This window comes from Panthera uncia, chromosome B1, assembly GCF_023721935.1.
Source record: "Panthera uncia isolate 11264 chromosome B1, Puncia_PCG_1.0, whole genome shotgun sequence".
Classification (NCBI taxonomy): Eukaryota; Metazoa; Chordata; class Mammalia; order Carnivora; family Felidae; genus Panthera; species Panthera uncia.
Window position 1 is genome coordinate 122,626,373 of NC_064811.1, and position 23,291 is coordinate 122,649,663.

General features: G+C 37.0%; 1 protein-coding gene across 2 annotated transcripts in view; it reads right to left on the bottom strand.

Annotated features, from left to right (window-relative positions):
- Positions 1 to 557: 557 nt before the first annotated feature.
- The window catches only part of PRMT9 (protein arginine methyltransferase 9), a 37,488-nt gene continuing 14,754 nt past the window's right edge, over positions 558 to 23,291 (bottom strand). For both annotated transcript variants that reach the window (XM_049632244.1, XM_049632245.1), the window contains 6 exons: positions 20,651 to 20,843; positions 18,313 to 18,496; positions 14,790 to 15,507; positions 4,440 to 4,593; positions 1,228 to 1,350; positions 558 to 935 (listed from right to left, as the gene is read on the bottom strand). In XM_049632244.1, coding sequence (XP_049488201.1) covers positions 720 to 935; positions 1,228 to 1,350; positions 4,440 to 4,593; positions 14,790 to 15,507; positions 18,313 to 18,496; positions 20,651 to 20,843 — 1,588 coding nt within the window. In that variant the 3' untranslated portion in view covers positions 558 to 719. The remainder of the gene's footprint in view (positions 936 to 1,227; positions 1,351 to 4,439; positions 4,594 to 14,789; positions 15,508 to 18,312; positions 18,497 to 20,650; positions 20,844 to 23,291) is intronic.

Here is a 23,291-nt window from a genome sequence, read left to right on the forward strand (position 1 = left end):
TCAAAACTTTAAAAAATACTGATTTAGGTTTACCTCGTTCTTGAACTTACCAGCTTTTTCATTTTCTTTGCCAAAGTAGACCAGGAAAAAGGCTCCCTCTTTAAAACTTTACTTCATCCTTAACTCTTTTACTCTCATAATTAGATTTAGCTTATAGCTTAAATTCTTACTCAGGTTTGCATTCTCCAAACACAAAACCCAAGGAGTTTCAGAAACATACTAAGTATTTAAAAGAAGCAAGCTTGGAATTTATAAGTAACCATAACCCTGTCTTCAATTGAAGCCAACTTTCTGATAGATCCCAATTATAAGTTTGGACTTAACTCAAGATGCCTAAAAAATTAAAAGTTTGCTTTACTTACACAGGACAATGAAGACGGGACTCAAATCCCTTATATTTATAGATTTAGAATGTAGACTAAAGCGTTTAGGAAAATTGAACCCATTGTAAGTACAACCAAGCAATAAAAACAAAGCTTACCTACTTGAAAAATTAATAACAGCCTTTTTGAAAAAAGTCTGCAGCAATATTTTTATAATAACGCTCCTCTTTAAAATCTTTTAAATATACTTTATTAATCAATTTAAAAAATATTTAACCATTACAAGGAATTAAATCTTTATACCCCCATTTCATGAATACAATTCCACTACTAATTCAGACCAGAACTGCACACTTGCTGCTCTGCCTGAACAGTTTTTCATTAGAAAACTACTCTTCATTGTTTTACTGTGATGCTGACATTGCTTTTGTGATGCTGGACACTGAGTACTAATTCTTCTCCCATTTCCACCTGGATGGGATTATCTAATACAACTGCAGCTTGTTTCCAGTGGGAGGCTTCACTTGAAGTATCCAACCTAATCTCGTCATCAAGGTACATATGATACCAAAAGGGAATGGCAGTCACTTGTCCAGATTTACAAATCTGTACCTATGAAAATTAAGAAATTATGAAAATTTCATCAGAGTAAATAGAGCAGAGTTAAATAAGTTTTTGTCTTTTTAGTCAATTTTAGCTCCAAATTTTATAAAGATTTAATCATCCAATCCAAATATCAACCTATTTTATTCACTAGTATTTACCAAGCTCATTTTTGAATATTGTTTAGAAAAAAAACCTAACATTTAAATCTTCAAAGAAAGTGACTACTATTTTGTGTATATAAAGTATTACCTAGCTTAAGAAAATTCTGACTATGACAAGAATAATCATTTTGTATTACCTTTACTTCTCTGTTAGAGGTGTTCAAATATGGAGTCATTAAATCTAGTCTTAAGAGTTCCACTGGCTTGCTTAAAGGTATACAGGGCAATGAGGACAGATCCAAAAATACACGTATAGGTACCTAGAAAAAGTACAAATTTTTCACTTTTACTCAATTCTTTCTGTGGCCCAATGACCCTGAAGTGCTTACTTTGTACTTGCATCAGTATGATACAATGCTTTTTACACCTAATATCTCATTTAATTTAATTCCCATATCAACCTTAAGGCATAAGGACTTTCATGATTCCAGTTTTATAAGAAGGATGAACAAACCAAGGCTTAGGCAGGTTACATAATTTGTTATGGTTTCAATTATCTACGAATTCTTTTCTTAGATGAAAGCAGATTAAATTTTTACTTAAGCCAAATAGCTCCAAAAATTTTAAACACAGATGTGCTTATGTGTGAAAGATGAACTAATTAGCAAATAGTACAATATTATTGTACTGTTTGAGAAAATGCCAAATAATAGTGGATTTCATTGTAAAATAAAGTTTAATTCTAGAAAGCAATGTTTCCCAACTTCGGCTGCAAGTTAAAATCACCTAAAGAGCTTTTTAAAAGCCTCAACTGTTCAGGCCATACCTCAGATCAATCTGGAGTTGGGAGCCAAGTATCTATAGTTCTGAAAGTTCAGTCAAGGTTGAGAGCCACTGCTATAATGTGTTCCATCAATTTTAGCAGCAATAGAACCTTCCTACCAGTAACTTCAGCCTCTTCAATTTGAAACAGAAAGGAAACTGTTGTTTTAAAAGTGCCCTCTTTCCTTTGAGTAAAATATTAGCAACTGTTCATGGTGAAACAATGGACACAGATATACCAACCTCTTCCTGGGCATCCTGAAGGCATGCAAGCTTCCCTCACCATAAAAACAGCAATTCCATGCCATTTCCAAGACTGATTATGCCCTTTACCCTCATTTGTATCAGTCACCAGAAGAAGCCCTAAATTCCTTTGTTACCTCTCATCACATGCACTCTACTCCTTCATAGCCTGTCCTCACTTCTGTTTCTCAACCTAGCCCACTGGCCATCCCTGTCATCTGTGTTAATTCTTCTCACATTTCCCATCTAGAGTTCATCATTTCATGAGTTCTCTAGAGTTCAGTTCTTTCTATATACGCCCAAGGTGATTTCACTCAGACTTAGGGCTTTAAATATCATGAGTACCACATTTTATCTCTAGCCTGTATCTTTCTCTGAATTCTTATAAATGATCCTGCAAACACATAAATGCAACCTAATCCTCCTGCTATTTTCCCCAAATCAGTAGATGGTAACTATCCTTCCAGGTGCTCTCATTACCCACATCGAATCTATCACACAATGCACCTTCAAGTATGTCTACAATTGGAACTCTGCATCGTCTCCACACTGCTATGACTCACTCCTAAGTCACTACTACCTCTTACCTGGATTACTGCAATAATGCCTTTGCCTGCTCTCACAAGTGGCTTACTTCTAACCCCTTAACCATAGTAACCCTTTCAAAACAAGATACCTCATGTCACTCCTCCACGTGTTTTCCACCCTTTTCATAGTAAAAGTCTTCCTATGACCAAAACGGTCTACACGATCTGGTTCCTAATACTTTTCTGACTGCATCTTTCATCTGACTCACTCATGGTATCTTCCTGCTGTTTCTGAACACTCCAATCATGCTCTTGCCTCAGGCCATTGCATTTGTTGATCCTTTGACTTGTTTATGATTTGCTTCCTTATGTCTTCAGCTCCCTGCTTAACTACCACTTACCCATGAGTCCTTCCCTTAGTCATTACCTATATGAAACAGTATATATCACATACCCCCATTCCCTGTATTTCTTAACCTGCTTTATGTCCATAGCACTTCTAACCATCTATCATACTAATCTTTTTACTTGTTTATCTATTTCTTGTTTGCCAATTTGAGTGCTAGCTCCATGAATGCAGGAATTCATCTCTTATTTTCCTAGGCCAGTAAAAAAAAACAGAAGAGAAGGGATATGAAAAGTATACAGACCATGAATACAAACTATTAAGGAAGGGAGGATATAAGACAGGAAGTACAGTGAAAAGATGGCAAGGTCAAAATATAATAGATTCTGATGGGACCAAAGAGTTGCTTGCTGATCAAGAGGGAATAAGCTAGAAAGAAAGGAGATGGTGGTATTTTTGAACCACACAAACAATTTAAACTTCTGTCTTCTTTTTTTTTTAAGTTTATTTATTTTTTTAGTAATCTCTACACCCAATGTGGGGCTTGAACTCACAACCCCAAGATTATGAGTCACACACTTCTGCAACTGAGATAGCCAGGTGCCCCTAAACTTCTGTCTTCTGATAAGTGTATTCTCCTTATTAAACTCGCAAAAAATCTGAGATTAAACAAACTCTAAAACTTGTTAGCCAGCCCTGAAAAAAACATTTTCTCAAGAAACTTATATTTGCTAAGTACTGTTCACATAAGATCTAACTGCATCTTCAAGGGTTTACTATGTATAGCCTTCAAATAAAAGTTTTAGATATCAATTCTTGAATTCTGTACCCAAATCCTACTTCCCAAAAATTCTGCTTTGGTTTACACATCAGTATCGCATCAGTAGGTACTTCCTGCCTCTGTCTTCAACCCAAACTTCTTCCCTTAAACATTCTATCCACTCACACAATTTTAATCTGCAAATCTGCATTCTGCTAATACCTTTGCCAGCACTAGATCTTGACTCCTTGTTTCCCAAATAGCAACTAAACCCTTTGCCTTGCGCTCCAGTTTCCTAGGCTCCTATATTCTTACCCACAGCAGTCTAACTGTCTAGACACTAGCTGCTTACATCTATCACCTGCCAGCCTGAGGTTTCAATGTACTAAAGGGTTCAAGTTTGGAACACAGGTCTTTTTCTGACTGCTTCTGCTTTAGACAAGAAGCACCCTTTTTCATAAGACTAAACCTAGTACCCTATTTTCACTTAGTGGTTCAGAAGAATATCTATAGACTTTTGTCAATAGGAACAACAGAATTCCTTGGTGATTCTAATCCCTATGTTGATTTTCACTCATAAATTCCTTTGTTCTAGGAAACTGATTACCATCCTGATCCAGCTAAACACAGTGACTGTATTAAACTATGGAGAAAGATAAGGTAGATGGTGGGTAATAGCCACCTGATGGAACTTCTCTTCTAAACACTTACCTGAAACTGATTAATAAAAGGTGCTATATTCAATCCAAGAGTGCGTTCTGTTCCTTGAACAGCACTCTCTTCTACCAGTGTCTGTGATTCCACAAGCAACCCAAACATCAACACATATTGAGGAAAGATCTTGCCTCCAGATTGCAGCAAACACCTAGAGAAGGAAAAATGTTTTAAAAATCGTGATTCCCTGCATTTTATAAATACCAATAATTAATTCATAATGAATTGGTAAACTACAGATTGTACCTAATCTAATGGACTGTATGTTATTGGCTGGTTGTTCAGAGTGATAAACCACTGGAAATAATTTCCCAAAAAGTCAAAGTGGCTGCTGATCCATGAAAGAGAAAAACAACCAGTTGGCTTGATGGATGTAAGTCTTTAGATTCAGGAAGAGTAATCAATGGATATTAAAACTAGTGGGTGAAAGTTTTATTTGGAAAAAGATATTTACATCGTCTCCAAGTATTGTCCCCACAAATGGCTTACTAGTTACAAAGGGAAAAACAGCAACTTACTATGGAAAAACCCAGTGAATACAACCTAAAACACACTGACCTAAATTAATATCAACAATCATGGGATAAAGCAATACTATATGCCTCCTAATGTGACAAAACTTCTGTGAGGAAAACTGAGGAAGACTGGGGAGAAAAAAAGGAATATAGGATATTACTGGGATAGGGAAATGTTTAATATAGACTATATGTTAAATAATAGTATCTTTATCAATGTTAAGTTTCCTGAATGTGATTTTATTGTGATATGTAGGGAAAAGCCTTTGTTCTAAGGAGATACACGCTAAATGTTAAACCGTGAAGGTTATAAAGACAAAAACAATAGTCTTATGTTCATTGTTACTATTCTTGCAATTTTTCTTAAGTTTGAAATTTTGAAATATTTCAAAATAAAAAGTTGATGGAAAACCTTATGATAAGTAAACAGACTGCTCTTGTAACAGCTCTCCCTAAAGATTAGGTCATTGGAAGCCAAGTCATAACTGGGTCATTTGATGAACATGGAATCAGCAAGGGAAGTTAGAGATGATTCCTAAGTATAATGCCATTAGACTGAGAAAAGTCATGATCTTAAACCAAGACAATCTCTCTTCAGTAAATAAATATAAGTACATCATCATTTACATTGTAGTAAGTCCTACATATTATAGATCAGCCTAAAAAAGGACTTCACAGTACTTTGCTCATTTTTGTTATTGCTTTCCTATCAACTTCTAGTATTTTAGGTAAAGTCTAATAGAAATTAATCTCTATAATTAATAAAATTACTCTTAACAAAATTCCTGTCTATGTCTTTACCAAACCAGATAAAAATGTGTCTTCCTAAAAAACTGGAGAAATCTACCTGTTTTGCTCAAATGGATCAGGTTTATTCCTGATAATTCAATGGCACTAATTTTTCTGAAAAAATGATGAAGTTATCTCTAATTGTGATCCATTTAAATAGAGCCAGATCTAATCACTATTAAGATCACAATTTCTCAAATGACAGACCAGCCAGAGCTTTATGCTCTTGACTAAATTCCCTCCATCCCCAGTAACCACAAGAGGGTACTGTTCTATGAAATTTGCAAGCTGAAAAAGCACATACGGTTAGAAGTCAACCTTCTAACCATAAAAATCTATGGGGAAAAGGAAGGGAGGGCATTACATTAAATCATTTCAGAAAATTAGACTAAACAAAATATCAAAATTTTATCTTCTGAACCCTAAAAAGTCAGAACAGGCTGACTAGAGTACTAACAACTGTACTAGAGATAAATACTATACACAAAGGCAGTATATGATAATTATTTTAAAAGACCATGGTCATACTATTTTAATCTAAAATGTTATACAATGGGGCACCCGGGTGGCTCAGTTGGTTAAGCGTCCAACTTCGGCTCAGGTCATGATCTCACAGTTTGTGAGTTCGAGTCTCGCATCAGGCTCTGTGCTGACAGCTCTGAGCCTGGAGCCTACTTCAGATTCTGTGTCTCCCTCTCTCTCTACCTCTCTCTGCCTCTCTCTCTCTCTCTCTCTCTCTCTCTTTCTCTCAAAAGTAAATAAACATTAAAAAATTTTTAATATAAATAAATAAAATGTCACACAAATCCTTAACTCAATATTACTGTCACTAACAGGAATGCTCCTTAGTTATGTTTAGATAAAAGAGTAATTGCCTTGAAATTCTGCTTAGCTTTACTGACACTGTTTTGTTGTCACTTATACCACTGCAGCTGCCAGACTCCTCTGCAAAGCCAAATAATACTTCTGAACCATCTGTGCCTTCAGCAGTGACAAAATACATTCCAACTCAAAAGTCTAACCATAAATGGCAAAAATTCTGAAGAAACTCTTCAGTTTCCTTGTGACCCAACACAAGATGTTTTTAAATGCGTTTTAAATTTAAAAAAAGAAAAGTACCAAGCTTTTAAACTTCTTCCTGTATTTTAATCTAGTATGACTGAGCAAAGTCTAAGAATGAAGATTTTAAAACAATGACTACAAAGAAAGGTAGCTAGAAACTAAATATTTGAGTCTGTGAAATGGCTCATTTTCCCTTGCCTTGTTTAGGGGTGCTCAGAGGAGTTCTAGTGAGACAGATGTCCTTATCCCAGATATAACTTCACCCTCTTTCACCAGTCATGAGACCTCCCCTCTGTTAAACACTGACCATTAATAACAGGAGGCCTGTGTGAGAAGTATCTGCATACCTCTGTCCCCAGAATCAAGATAAGCCCGCCCATTCAGGTAAGGAGATTGAACAATAGCTTGGGCTGAAGGAAAGAAGCACTGGTTCTTCACTGTTACTCAGGAGGTAGGGATTTGGAGGGGAGGGAACACTGGTTAAAACAATAATCATGGGCACTACTAGCATTTAGTGACCAGAGGTGCCAAACATCCTGCAATCCATAGGACAATCCTATATAAGAAAATTAAACCAAAACTGTCCCACCCAAACTTCCAATAGGACACCCGCCCCAACTAAGAAACACCAGGAAAAGGAGTTGGTAGCTTTATATGTTTCCCACTAATATAACTAATCATTCAGACAGAACACACTGCTCAATTGTTTTTATAACCAAACATGCTTTTTAAAAATCCTTTAAAGGTTACATTTAAATAAAATGTGACTGACTGAACGCTTTTCCACTAAAGATCAGGAACAAGAAAAGGACACCCACTTTCATTACTTCCATTCAATGTAGTCACTGTAAGTCCTAGGGGAAGCAATCAGGCAAGAAGAATAAAGGGCATCAAAGTTGGAAATGAAGAAGTAAAACTATCTCTGTGCATAAACAACATTATCATATATGTAAAAGCCTTTGAAGATTCCACATAAAAATATTACAACTAATTAATTCAGCAAAGTTGCAGGACATAAAACCAATACACACAAATTAGTGGTATTTTTGCAATTAATATGAACAACCCAAAAAGGAAATTTAGGAAACAATTTCACTTTCTATAGCGTCAAAGTAATAAAGTACTTAGGAATAAACTTAACGAAGCAGGTGGAAAAGACTTGTAAACTGAAAACTACAAACATTGCTGGAAGAAATTAAAGAAGACACAAATAAATCAAAAGATATCCCACATTCACAGACTAGAAGAAAATACTGTTGCTACCCACAGTGAGCTATACAGATTTAATGCAGTCCCTTTCAAATCCCAACAGCATTTTTTACCAAAATAGAAAACCCCATCCTAAAATTATATGGAATTTCAAGGGATCCAGAATAGCCAAAACAATCTTGAAAAAGAACAAAGTTGGAAGTTTTATACTTCCTGATTTCAAAACTTACTACAAAGTACAGGGAAAATGACCATATAAATAAAATGGTAGAAAAGGAAGCCTCAGATTCACCTCTTCCCACAGAGACACTTACTTACCGAAAACGGCACAGACTAGGGGCACTTGGGTGGCTCAGTCAGTTAAGCATCTGACTCTTGATTTCAGCTCAAGTCACGATCCCACAACTTCTGAGTTCAAGCCCCACCTTGGGCTCTACATTGGCAGTGTGGAGCCTGCTTGAGATTCTCTGTCTCCCTTTCTCTCTGCCCCTTCCCCACCTGAGCTCTCTGTCTCTCTCAGAAATAAACATGAAAAAAAAAAAAAAAAACCTAAAAAACACACAGACTAAACTGTTTCTGTGAGATACCTAGAAACTAGTTAAGAGGTTCCTGTACTCCAAGCCAGTACACGGCCAGAAAGAACTATATGGAAGATGATAGGAAAGTGTATCGCATTTACTTGCCACAGTGCCCAGCTACAGCACAGTACAATCAAGAGACAACCCCCAATTCCCAGCTTCTTGTTGGGGAGAGAAACAGAAGAATGGAACGTACATCCGACACTATGACTTTTGGGAGTGCTGCCCAAGGAACTGGTTTCTGTCTCACATGAAATCTAAGTGACAAAAAATGGGCGCCAGGAGGCTGGGGCCCTCTGGTATATTACAAAGGCGATGACTTGGCTTAAAGACCAGAGAGTCTGCAGTTCCACAGACAGTCATCAGGGTGAGCTCTGGTACTATGACTTGCTATAGCACCAAGGGAGCTGCAGTACTTCAGACCGATACTAGGGGAGCTCCTGAGGAGAAACCAGCAAGACTTCAACTAGCTGACACACAAAAGCCCCAAAGAAGCTACAAGCCCAGAAAAGGCTTGCGAGGTCTTCAGAATCTCTAGTCAGGCTGAATGGTAAAGGTCCTCCCTGTACAAAGCCTCCCTGTACAAAAACTGAGAGAGATGAGGCATTCTTCTAAAAGCTCAAGTCCTAACAAAAGTTAACGTGGCATACAAATATGGAAACATGGCGTAATCAAAGGACGTTAAATATCCAGAAATTGACCCTAATGAAACAGATAAAAGAATTAAAATTAACTATCATTAGGATGCTCAAATAAATGAAATGCAGAAAATGATGCATAAATAAATAGAGAATATCAACAAAGACATAGAAACTATAAAAAAGAACCAAACAAATTGTGAGCTGAAAAATAACTGAATTGAACATTTTACTAGTGGGATTCAACAGAGACTTGACCAGACATAATGATCAAATTCGAAAACAGACAAATGAGACTACATCAAACTTAAAAAATTCTGCACATCAAAGGCCTAAAGGACACAATCAACAGAGTGAAAAGGCAACCTATGAAATGAGAGAAAATATCAGTAAATCATGTATCTCATAAGGGGTTAACATCCAGGATATATAACAAACTCCTATAACTCAACTACAGCAAAAATCCGATTAAAAAATGGGCAATGGACTTCAATAGGCAGTTCTTGAAAGAAGATATAAAAATGACCAACAACAATATGCAAAAATGCTCATTATCACTAATCACGAGAAATGCAAATCAAACCATAAAACATGAGCCTACACCCATTAGGATGTCTACTATCAAAAGAACAGAAAATAAACAAATGTTGGTAAAGATGTGGAGAAACTGGAATCCTTGTGCACTGCTGATAGAAATGTAAAATGGAAGGGGCGCCTGGGTGGCGCAGTCGGTTAAGCGTCCGACTTCAACCAGGTCACGATCTCGCGGTCCGTGAGTTCGAGCCCCGCGTCAGGCTCTGGACTGATGGCTCGGAGCCTGGAGCCTGTTTCCGATTCTGTGTCTCCCTCTCTCTCTGCCCCTCCCCCGTTCATGCTCTGTCTCTCTCTGTCCCAAAAATAAATAAAAAACGTTGAAAAAAAAATTTTTTTAAAAATAAAAATAAAAAAAAAATAAAAAAGAAATGTAAAATGGTACAGCCATTATAAAGATTCTGGAGATTCCTCAAAAAATTAAAAATAGAATTACCATATGACTCAGTTAATTGCACCTCTGGATATATATCAAAAGAACTGAAAGCAGGGGCGCCTGGGTGGTTCAGCTGGTTGAGCATCAGACTCTGGATTTCGGCTCAGGTCATGATCTCATGGTTTGTGAGTTCAAGCCCGGCATCCCTGCTTGGGATTCTCTCTCTCTCCCCCTCTCTCTGTCCCTCCCCTACTTGCACTCTTCCTCTCTCTCTCAAAAATAAATAAATAAACTTAAAAAAAAAATCAACTGAAAGCAGAATCTCAGAGATTATTCACAGTAGCTAAAAGGTAGAATAACTCAAGTGTCCATCAATAGATGAATGGCTAATGGCATATTTATATAGTGGAATATTATGCAGTTTAAAAAAGAAGGAAATCCTGTTACATGTTACAACATGGGTGAACCTCAAGGACATTATGGTAAGTGAAATACATCAGTCACATAAGACAAATACCATATGATTCCACATATGAAGTATCTAAAGTACTCAAAATAATACAAAATAGACATAGAAATTGGAAAGGTGGTTGCCAAGGGCTTGGGGGGTGAGGGGAATTAGTGTTTTGTGGTTATAAAGTTTCAGTTTTGCAAGATGAAAAAGTTCTAGAGACCTATTGGTTACAATGTGAAAATACCTTAGTACTACTTAGCTGTATACTTAAAAATGTTTTAGATGATAAATTGAATGTTTCCCACATAAAAAAAGAATTAGTTACTTAAAAACAAACTTATTATGAAGCTACAGTAATCAAACCAGGATGGTACTGGCATAAAGGGAGACATGTAGATCAATGAAACAGAATTCAAGAGCTCAGAAATAAACCTTGACATATACGGTGAAATGATTTTTGCCAAGGGTATCAAGAGCATTCGATGTGGAAAAGACAGTCTTTTCTATTAACAGTGTTTGGAAAACTGGATATCCACACTCATAGGAGTGAAGCTGCGCCCTAACTATATACCATATACAAAAATTAAGTCAAAATGGATCAAAGACCTAAATGTAAGACCTAAAATTATAAACACTCTTAGAGAAAACATGAGAGAATAGTTTTAGGCCACAGAATCTGACAATAATTTCCTGGATATCAAACCAAAAGCACAGGCAACAAATTTAAAAAAAAAAAAAAAAAAGTGGACTGTATAAAAATTTAAATTTCTGCACATCAAAAGACACTTTCAGGGCACCTCAGTTAAGCATCTGACTTCAGCTCAGGTCATGATCTTGTGATTTGTGGGTTCCAGCCCCACTTCAAGCTCTGTGCTGACAGCATGGAGCCTGGAGTCGCTTCAGATTCTGTCTCCCTCTCTCTCTCTGCCCCTCCCCGCTCCTCTCAAAAATAAACATTAAAAAAACAAAAAGATACTTTCAATAAAGTAAAAAGGCAACCAACCCACAGAATTGGAGAAAATATTTGTAAATTATCTGATAAGGAATTAATATCCAAATACATAGAGAATTCCTAAAAATAAAAAAAAAAAAGTCTGACTCAAAAATTGGCAAAGAACTTGAAAAGACATTTTTCCAAAGAAGATATAAAGATAGCCAATAAGCACTTATTTTAAAAAGCTCAACAACACTAATAGGGAAATGCAAATCAAAACATTAAGACATCATCTCCCACCCAGTAGGAGAGCTACTACAAAAAAAAAAAAAAAAAAAAAAAAAAAAAAAAAAAAAACAAAAGCTGGTGAGGATTTAAACCCTGTGTACTGCTGATGGGAATATAAAATTGTACATCAAGTGTGGAAAGCAGTATAGCAGCTGCTCAAAAAATTAAAACTAGAATTACCATATGATCCAGCAATTCCACTTCTGGGTATATACCCAAAAGAATTTCAAGCAGGGTCTGAAAGATATTTGCATTCTCATGTTCATTATTATTGTTATTCACAATAGCTAAAAGGTGGAAGTAACCCAAGTGTCCATCAATGAATGAATGAATAAGCAAAATGTGATATATACATACAATGCAATATGATTCAGCCTTAAAAAAAAAGAAGTTCAGGGGCGCCTGGGTGGCTCAGTCGGTTGAGCGTCCAACTTGGGCTCAGGTCATGATCTCACAGTTTGTGAGTTCGAGCCCCACATCAGGCTCTGTGCTGACAGCTTGGAGCCTGGAGCCTGCTTCAGATTCTGTGTCTCCCCCTCTCTGTCCCTCCCCTGCTCATGCTCTGCCTCTGTCTCTCAGTAATAAATAAACATTAAAAAATTTAAAAATAAATAAATAAATAAAATTTTAAAAAAAGAAGTTCTGACACATGCTACAACATGGATGAACCTGGAGGACATTATTCCAAGTGAAATAAAGACAGTAACAAAAATATACAGTATGGTTCCAGTCATATGAGGTAGTCAAACTCATAGAAGCAGAGACTAGAATCATGATTGTTAGCTGCTGGGGAGTGGATGGAATGGGGAGTTATTGTTTAATGTGCAGAAGGTTTCATTTTACAAGATGAAAAGAGTTATGGAGATAATTGAAGGTGATGATGGTTGCACAACATTATGAAAATATTTAATACCACCAAACTGTACATTTAAAGATAGTTAAGATGGTAAATTTTATGTTATGTGCATTTTACCACAATAAAAAAAATTTGAAAAAGAATTAAAACTGAAGATAAAATAAACCATTAGGTAAAGTGTCTTTCTAAATAAGTCAAACTTCATTTGTGTTAAAAATTCATAGAGCTGAAATTCCTTCCAAGGTGGCTAATGCAATATCCCTCATTTTACAGATGAGGAAAACTGAGGATGAGAGTCTGTATTATGTGATTTATAGAAAATTTCACTACTTCAGGAATTCATTAACAAATGTGAGACTAGCTCTGAACCCTTTAAGCACCACATTCTGGGCGCCTCGGTGGCTCAGTCGGTTAAGCGGCCGACTTTGGCTCAGGTCATGATCTCACGGTCCGTGAGTTTGAGCCCCGCGTCGGGCTCTGTGCTGACAGCTCAGAGCCCGGAGCCTGTTTCAGATTCTGTGTCTCCCTCTCTCTGACCCTCCCCCATTCATGCTCTGTCTCTCGCTGTCTCAAAAATAAATAAACGTTAAAAAAAAAAAAAAAAGTTGGTTAAGCACCACGTTCTAAAATCTATCGAGTATATCTGATTAAAATTTTATGTGCATGTATGTATGTATTTGTGTCAAATCTCTGTATCCCCATAATTTGTGATATGTACAAAACTGTTTTGAAGAAAAAAAAAGTGGTGATTTTTATTTGTTACTCCATAAGAAGAGCTTGGCTAACAAAAGAAAATGTATATAGAACCTAAAATATAATTACCCATAGAATCACTTTTTCCTGGTTTTGTCAAATGTTTTTTTCTTCAATAGATAATCTGCCTTTGCTATTGCAATCTGGTCTGTATTCCCTGCTTTTCCTATACTACAAAACAACCCATATATACACCACAAAATCCAAAATCTATAACATTCATTTTACTCAAACTTGGATCCCCAAACGTTAAATATTGCCATCTTTTCAGATCTGAGCAGCATGACCAAAGGTCTTTGAAGCTTAGCCAAATTTGCTTTCAGTATTAAATATTAGGGTCAAGTTTGCCTCCAGCAACAACACTGAAGGGAAAATCTCTTAGGGAGATAACTGTACTATAAAATAAAGATTTTAAGACCTAAGAGGACTGGGATTGTTCATCAGAAGCACTCTGCTCAGGGCACCTAGGTGGCTCAGTTGGATGAGCATCTGATTCTTGATACCTGCTCAGGTCATGATCTCACTGTTTGTGAGATTGAGCCCCGAGTCAGGTTCTGTGTTGACAGTGTGAAGCCTGCTCGGGATTCCCTCTCCCTCTTTCTCTGCCTCTCCCCCACTTGTGCACATACACACTCTCTCAAAATAAACATTTAAAAAAAAATTTTTTTTAAAGAAGCACCCTGCTCTCCCAACATATCATCAACTGTGTACTATATATCTCTTAAAGATACGTCTTATTAAGATGTGATTTGAGGGGCGCCTGGGTGGCTCAGTCGGTTAAGTGTCCGACTTCAGCTCAGGTCACGATCTCGCGGTCCGTGGGTTTGAGCCCCGCGTCAGGCTCTGGGCTGATGGCTCAGAGCCTGGAGCCTGCTTCCGATTCTGTGTCTCCCTCTCTCTCTGCCCCTCCCCCATTCATGCTCTGTCTCTCTCTGTCTCAAAAATAAATAAAACCTTAAAAAAAAATGTTTTTTTAAAAAAGATGTGATTTGATTTTTCCCTATTTACCCTGAATGTCTTATCCGTTCTTATAGATCTCTGCTTAATTCTCTATATCATACATAGACAGTCCAATCTCAAAGCAGGCTCTCTTCTTCACACCTACAGAGCAGGGATTCCTTTAGACCAAAAACAACGAGTAATGACATGCACACAAAGAGAAAGGCATAAAGTCACATGTCCTGAAAAGCAATGCTTAGAACATACTATGATCATAACTCATCTGTACAGTTATGCCATTGAAGAACTAAACCAATTTATACCAATTTAAGCTCAAAATACAAAAGTTGCATTTTGTGTTTTACCTGGATATTGCAGCTTTTTCCATTATTTCCTGCTGAATGAGCCCAGATGGCTCAATGACATCCAGTATAATTATACTCCACAACTTGTCTGATTTTGGCCTTTGCAACACAGCAGATTCATCTTCCACATGTCTCAGCCAAAACTCAAGTGTTTCTTTAGGAAAGTGATTGGCTTCAGATATGAGGTCCAGAGTTATACGATGTTGGTCTTTCTCCACAGAACTGTAAGGTTTAACCTGCCCAAGTGTGCCAGCAATTATGGGCAGAATGGAGAAGCCTTCGGAAACATCTAACACATAGAATGGTTCAGGGATGCTCTCTTCTGAATTACTCTGTCCACTTCCACAGCTCATCTCGTTATTCTGGCAGTGAGTATCCATGGCCTGACACAGTTTCTCTGGAGTCAAGGAAGACAACACTTTTCTCATTGCCATTTTAAAGCTTTCATGATAGAGGTTGTTATTAAGCAAAGCAATTTCTGTGGATTCCAATATACATGTCTGCTCCATAGCATCTGGTTTGCTGGTCTGAAGGTTAGCCAGGGCACTACAGAGTTCAGCTTCACTTCCTAAGGAGAACAAGTCTTTATCCTTGCAAAAATCTTTTCCAACATCCATTTCATGTTCTGAACTGAAAACACTGATATTCTGGATTCTTAAGTAACAATCTTGACAAGACACTTCCATCATCACCTGGTCCCCAGATTTTATCCAGTAGTCTCCATAAAACAGTAAGAAAGAAAGAAAAATTGTAATTAATATATTTATAAGTCTAAGAATCATACAAATACTTCCACCCTCCCCTCATTTTGAAATCACTACAGGAAAGATTACATCTATTGATTTAATAGAATTAAGTGAATCAATTTATTCATGTCCTACAAAAAAACTAGGAAAAATCCCTACAGCTTTACTTAGTGAAAAACTTAAGTTTGAAGATTCAATTAACTAATGGCATAATAGACTCAAGAGCTCCATTACTGGACCCCCAACTATTAGTTTTATAGTGCCTTTACTGCAATCACGAGGTATCATGTCCCCATATTACGGAGTGGGGAAAGGGGTACAGGAGACTCCGAATCCTCTTCAGTAGTGAAGCGAATAACAAAGATAAATAAAAGTCAGGGATCAATACCAAATCTCACTTTAGCTTAAAGGAGCATTCTTTTCTCTAACAGCAATTTCCAAAAAGAACAAGGCAGCATTCAATAGAACCTTGTCAGTAATATTTCTGTTTATATTTAAACGTTCTTTCATGTTTAGGAATTTGATAATATAAGGAAGGACTAAGTCCTACAATAAAGAGTGTATCGTGGTCTTATCCATGAACTTTCAAACTTGGTAAAACTTTAAAATGTGCATGTATAATCACAATTTCTTCTTATCAGCATTTAGATATGGTTGAAAATACAAATTATTCTTTTGTTTACACATTTAAAATGTCCTTTCCCTAAGAAGGATTAAAATTTTTAAATCCCATCTAAGTTACTATGAGAAAGTTAGAATAAACAAAATAACAAATGAAAAGATGTGCAACATCACTAATCATCAGGGAAATGCAAATCAAAACCACAGTGAGATATAACCTCACACCTGTCAGAATGGCTGAAAAAAAAAACACAAGAAACAAGTGTTGGCAAAGATGTGCACTGTGGGTGGGAATACTGTGGAAAATAGCATGGAGGTTCCTCAATAAATTAAAAATGTAATTACCCCTGCTGGGTATTTATTCAAAGAACACGAAAGCACTAATTCAAAGGGATACACACACCCCTATGTTTATAGCAGCATTATTTACAATAGTCAAGGTATGGAAGCAGCCCAAGAGAACACTGATAGATAAATGGATAAAGAAATGTGGTATAGAAGAGAGGTGGGCTGGGGGATGGGTTAAATAGGTGATGGGGATTAAGGAATACACTTGGTATGATGAGCACCAGGTGATGTATGGAGGTATTTAATAAGTTTAAATAAAAACTTAGAAAAAAAAGATGTGATATATACATACAATAGAATATTACTCAGCCATAAAAAGGAATGAAATCTTGCCATTTGCAGCAATATAAATGGATCTACAGAGTATAATGCTTAAGAAATAAGTCAGTCAGAGACAAATACCACATGATTTCATTCACACGTGGAATTTAAAAAACAAACAAACAAAGAAAAAAAAAGAGACAAACCAAAAACAGACTCTTAACTATAGTGAACAAACTTATGGTTACCAGAGGGGAGGGAGGTGGATGGATGGGTGAAATAGGAGGTGAGAATTAAGAATATATTTATGATGGGGTGCCTGGATGGCTCGGTGCATTGAGCATCTGACTCTTGATCTTGGCTCAGGTCATGAACTTATGGTTTCTAAGATCATGCCCTCCATCAGGCTCTGCACTAACATCATGGAGCCTGCTTGGGATTCCCTCTCCCTCTCTCTCCTCCCCTCCCCTACTCACATGCATGCACATGCATACATAATCTCTCTCAAAATAAATAAGCATTAAAAAAAGAGTATATTTATGATGAGCTTGAATAAAGAATTGCTGAATTATCACATTGATGATCTGAAACTAATGTAACACGATATGTTAATTATACTGGAATTATAGTTTTAAAAATAAAACAAATAAAGAAAAAATGCCACTTACTGAGTGCCAGTTGCTATGATAGGCATTTTACATCCATTATCACTGATAATCCCTACAACAATCCTACCAAGTAGGCAGCAGCATCCCATTTTTATACATCACATAATAACAGCTCTGAGACATAACCAGCAAGGCTAGCCAGAGAGTCAGTAGCAGTGCTAAGACTTGAATCCCAAATCTACCTGACTGATTCCAAAAACACCATACTAGCCGCAACACTATACTCATCCCATGACTTAATGGTCTTGCCAAATTAAATCCTTGACTAGGAGACTAAACAGAAATAGAAACTTATTACCTCCCAGTTTAAAACAGGTATAATTTTTCTATGCAATACAACTTACGTGAACTACACTAAAACCCATCAAATTGCTGGCAAAAAAATTTCTACAGAAAAATATCCTTAACATAGAACTTCTCTAAGGAAGTCCATGAATTTATGAGCCCTCTAAAACTGTAAAATGTTGTTTATATGTGTGTGTATGCATTTCTACGACTTGTGGCTCCACAAATGCCATCAGATTCTAAAAGCAGTAAGCACTCCTACACTAGTACTTTTCTACCATGTTCTATAAAAAATGGACTAGCATTCTATTATCTGCTGATAACCAGAGTAATCAGAGCTGAAGAAATTTAACGATAGACATTTTTGAATGGTATGCAGCAATTATGTTTTATTCTCTTTTCTTAACTATATATATTAACTATTTAAAACTACTTTTTAAAAAAGAAAGTTCTGAAAAACTTAACCAATCTCCCTCAACTGGAAACTTCATATTCAAAGTAAATTTTCTTACACTGATTGAAATGCTTAGAAGATTAAAGCAACAAGACTAAACAAACACACCAACAAACAAACAAAAATTAGGCAAGATATACCTGCAAGGTCATGGACGGGGTAGACAGCCTGTTCCCAACATGTTTCCTCACTAGGACTTGTGGATAAACTGTGTTCATCATCAAGCTGGAGTACAAACCAAACCACAATAGCATCTAGTATGCCTTCTTTAATCACAGGAATACCAATTTTACCAGATTTTTTAGTTGCAAGACTTTTTAATTCCTGACAAAAATGTAAAAGGAATGAAAGCAGTTTATATATGCAATATATACATGCCCTACTATTACATCTCTTTCCATTTCTGTAAGTTCTCAGATATGCCCAGCATCACTGGGGGAATCAGTATCTTGACACACCTATAGCCATTTAAGGCATACTAAATGAGAAGCTCCAATCTACCACAGTGGAAAACTGTGGAACTATTAAAAACAATGAGGCAGAGTGAGTGGGTGGCTCAGTCAGTTGAGCATATGACTTTAGCTCAGGTCATGATCTCACAGTTCGCAAGTTAGAGCTCTGCATAGGGCTCTGTGCTGCCAGCACAGAGTCCGCTTTGGATCCTTGTCCCCCTTCTGTCTCTGTCCCTCCCCCGCTGTGCACAAGCGTGTGCACGCTTTTTCTCTCCCTCAAAAATAAACATTAAAAATAAAATGAGGCACATACATAATACTGATGTAGAGACAAATCCAGGATATACTGTTGAACGAAGGAAGTGAATGGCAAAGAAATAGGGATTGTTTTTGAAAACATGAGCACATGAGTGTGTGTGTGTGTGTGTGTGTGTAGAAACACAGAAAAGCAAGTCTCAAAAGATATACTTCAAATTGGTGATCTGAGAAAGTAGGACCTAGATTTAAAAAAAGGAAGGGGTGCCTGGGTTGCTCAGTTGGTTAAGTGTCACACTCCTGATTTTGGACGCTCAGCCTGGAGCTCTGAGCTGCTTGGGATTCTCTTTCTCTGTCCCTCCCCCAGCAGCATGCATGTGTGTACTCTCTCTCAAAACTAAATAAATAAAGCTTAAAAAATAATAAAATAAATTAAAAAGGACGACATATACTTTTTCTTCTATTCTTCTGTATTACTTGAAAGTGTTAAAACAAGCAGATGTTACTTGAAATTTAACTGTGGCAAAGAAAAATTAATGTAAACTGTGGCAAAGAAAAATTAACATAAGAAAATCTCAAAATAAGGACAGCTTTGGGGTATTTAGCAACTATAATCATGTTGATCCCTACTGTACAGTTGTATCAGAAAAGAAATGCTCTTGAAGCTCAGCCTCAGTAATCAATGTCAAAGTGTTAATGTAGCTCCAAACCACCTCAAGAAAAATCTAGTAACAATTAATAGGGGATTAAATTATATTAAATGCATTAAATTATAAAGATCTTAGGCTAAAATGACCTTCACAAAGTGTTCTGTGCTCACGCAGGTTTCATCTAATCTGACTTAAAGACCTTCAGAGAAGGACTCAATGTGACCTTTTTTCATTTCCTTAGGCACTTCCTTTGTGTAGCACAGCCTCCCACCACCTACCAATACACACACACAGACACTTAGGGCCATCAACTTGTCCTGGTTTGCTCAAGACTGTTCTAGTTTTTTTTTTTTTTTTAATTTTTCTTAATGTTTATTTATTTTTGAGAGAGAGACAGAGTGAGACACAGCACGAGCAGGGGAGGGGCAGAGAGAGAGGGAGGCACAGAATCCGAAGCAGGCTCCAGGCTCTGAGCTGTCAGCACAGAGCCCGAAGTGGGGCCCGAACCCAGGGACTGCGAGATTATGACCTGAACCGAAGTCGGACCCTCAACCAACTGAGCCATCCAGGTGCCCCAAGACTGTTCTAGTTTTAAAAATGAAAGTCCCGCGCCTTGGGAATCTCTCATTTTTGGGCAAACTGATATGGGTGCTCGCCCTAATACACATACAATCTAGAGATCTGGATTACTGTTCATTTCAAGGAATACTGTTAACTTAAAACGACAGTACAACATTGAGAAAAGTCAGAAAGCTCTAGGTTATAACTCTTGCATTCACACCTGCATAATCTGAGGAAAATGAATGTAAACAAAAGTTCTCTCATCTGTACAGCCCAAGGATAAGTATAACTATATTGCAACACTGTTGTAAAAGCAATCTAAGAACACATGTGAAAGCACCTGGCACATTATACATTCCCAACAAACTTTAGGGATTTTCTTCCTATGTATTTAAAGTAAATAATTTCAGGAGAAACTACTGGCTACCATTTAATCATTTTCCTTACATATAGTAAACAGAATCCCATGCAAACTCATAAAATAAGACTGTTCTATGTAGTACTTTAAACAATGCATGAAATTTAATGCTCAAAATTGTAACTTTTTTTTTTTTTTTTACCTGAAGATTGTTGAAATCTACTGTCATAATTTCAAAGCACTCTGTCAAAGCCAAATATCCCCCAGGAACTCGACTCATCTTTTCAGTTGTATATGGTTCCACTGTCTCTTCAGTATCCACAGAAGAACAAGCTGGACTCTGAAATTTCACATTTGTTGGTAAACAGATCCCAGCAACATCCTTAGTACACACCCTGGTAAGAGGGAAAATGAGAAGCGGAAGGGAGAAAGATGGGGTGGGTTTTTTTGTTTTTTTGTTTTTAGAATTGAGTCGAGAAAAAATAAACAAAAATGACACAAAAACTTTATTGGCAAAGGTTTCTTAAACACAATACATACACAATCACTAACTATAAAGGAAAACAAATGAAAAATAGATCTACATTACAATTAAGAACTCTGTTCATCAAAAAATACTCAGCTTTAAGAAAGTAAAAAGGCACATTGAGTAGAAGCAATTTATAATACACCTATTCAACAAAGGGCTCCTATCCAAAATATATTTTTAAATTTCTACAAATAAAAGAAAAACAAAAACGGGCAAAAGACTTAAACAGACAGTTCACAAAAGAGCATATCTAAATGGCCAAAAAGCATACAAAAAGTTGCTCAGTCTCACTAGTCACCAGGGAAATGAAGTTAACATACTGCACAACCACCAGAATGGGGAAAAGGGAAATGTCAGTACCAGGTGTTGGTGAAGACACACTAGGATCTACACTAGAAGTCTAATACACTATTGGTAGGGGTTTAAAATTAGTAAGACCACTTTGGAAGACTTTTCTTAGTACCTACTCAAGCTGAACATACCCATTCTGGATTCATTCTTAATATAGGAACCTGAAGGTATGTGGCTTTTCTACTTCTGGGAATACAGCCAACAGAAATTCATGTATACAATCACCAAAAGACTGTCCAAGAATGTTTATAATTGTACTACTTCTAATAATCAAAGAACTGGATATAATGTAAATATCCATCAACAGTAAAATGGGCAAATGTCTTGGTATATTTGTACAGTGGCATACCGTACATCAATGAGAATGAACAAGCTACACACCAGTGGATATGGATACTGAAAAAAGGCCAGGCACAAAAAAACCATTCTATATGACCCCACTTGTACAAAATTCAAAACAAGCAAAATAATCTATGATGTCAGAAGTCAGGATAGCAGCTATGGTGTCAGAAGTCAGGATGGCGGGTTTCTACCTAGGGACTTTGTGGGGTGGTGGTAAGGTTCTGACCATTGATCTGAGCATTAGTTACACAAGTGCATCAACTTCATGAAAATTCATCACACCATAAATTTATGGTTTATGCACTTGCTATAACAATGTTCTGATGTCAATAAAAGTCTACACTGAAAAGAACACTTCATGAGCATTTAGCAGCACAATTTTATGAAAAAGAAGGACTCCAGAGGAGCCCAGTGGCTCACTTGGTTAAGCATCCAACTCTTGATTTCAGCTCAGGTCAAGGTCGTGAGATTGAGCCCTGCATCAGGCTCTGAGCTGAGCATGGGGCCTGCTTGAGTTTCTCTCTCTCCCTTTCTCCTCCCCCTCTACCTCTCCCCTGCCTGTACAGGTTCACTCTTGCTCTTTCTCTCTCTCAAAAAAACAAAAACAAAACTCCAATCTTCTCTCATCTCAGAGGTATTCATTTATTGGTCTATCTGCCCTTACAGGGTTGAGGTTGAGTTGTGTACTTCTAGAAATTATTTTATTATACTCTCAAAAGATGAATGAAACTATTAATGATTTTAATAACTCAGAAGTGCTACAGAAACAAAAAGGATATGACAACTTACTTTTAATTTCTTATAAAATACATGAATATAAATTTATCAAAACTCATGATCACATGGTTGATGGGTCCAAGCCCTGCGTCAGGCTGTCAGGCTCTGAGCTTATAGCACAGAGCCGGATTGGATTCTCTCTCCCTCTCTCTCTCTCTCTCTGCTCCCCCCTGCTCAGGTGTGTGTGTGTGCGCTCTCTCTCTCTCTCTCGCTCCCTCTTTCTCTCCCTCTCTCTCTCTCTCTCTCTCTCTCAAAATAAATAAATAAACTTAAAAAAAAAAAACCATACCACAGGGTGCCTGGGTGGCTCAATCAGTTAAGCATCTAACTCGTGATTTTGGCTCAGGTCATGATCTAACGCTCATTTATTCCTGGTGGGGGTGGGCGGGGGAGGCAGGGAGGGGCAGAGAGAGAGGGAAGAGAGAATCCCAAGCTGGCTTGGCATTGTCAGTGCAGAGCCCAATGTGGGGCTTGATCTCACAAACCGTGAGACCATGAGCCGAGCCGAAATCAAGAGCTGGATGCTTAACCAATTGAACCACCCAAGCATCCCAATAAGAAATTGGTTTTAAAAAATCATGCAGCATATCTATTAACATGAAGAGGCTCACAAAGAAAAAGCATATATATTTATTGATATTTTTAAAACAAAATTAAATTTATACACACATACACATTTACTTACAGAGCTGACATTCAACCAGGCACACTAATTCAGCCTATCTGCTAGTTAAGGCCACTGTTTGGCTGATGCTCTATGCCCTACCAACCACTAAACATTTTTACTTATCACCCCGTAACATGCATAGAGAATAAGGACGAATATACAATAAAGATGAACAGT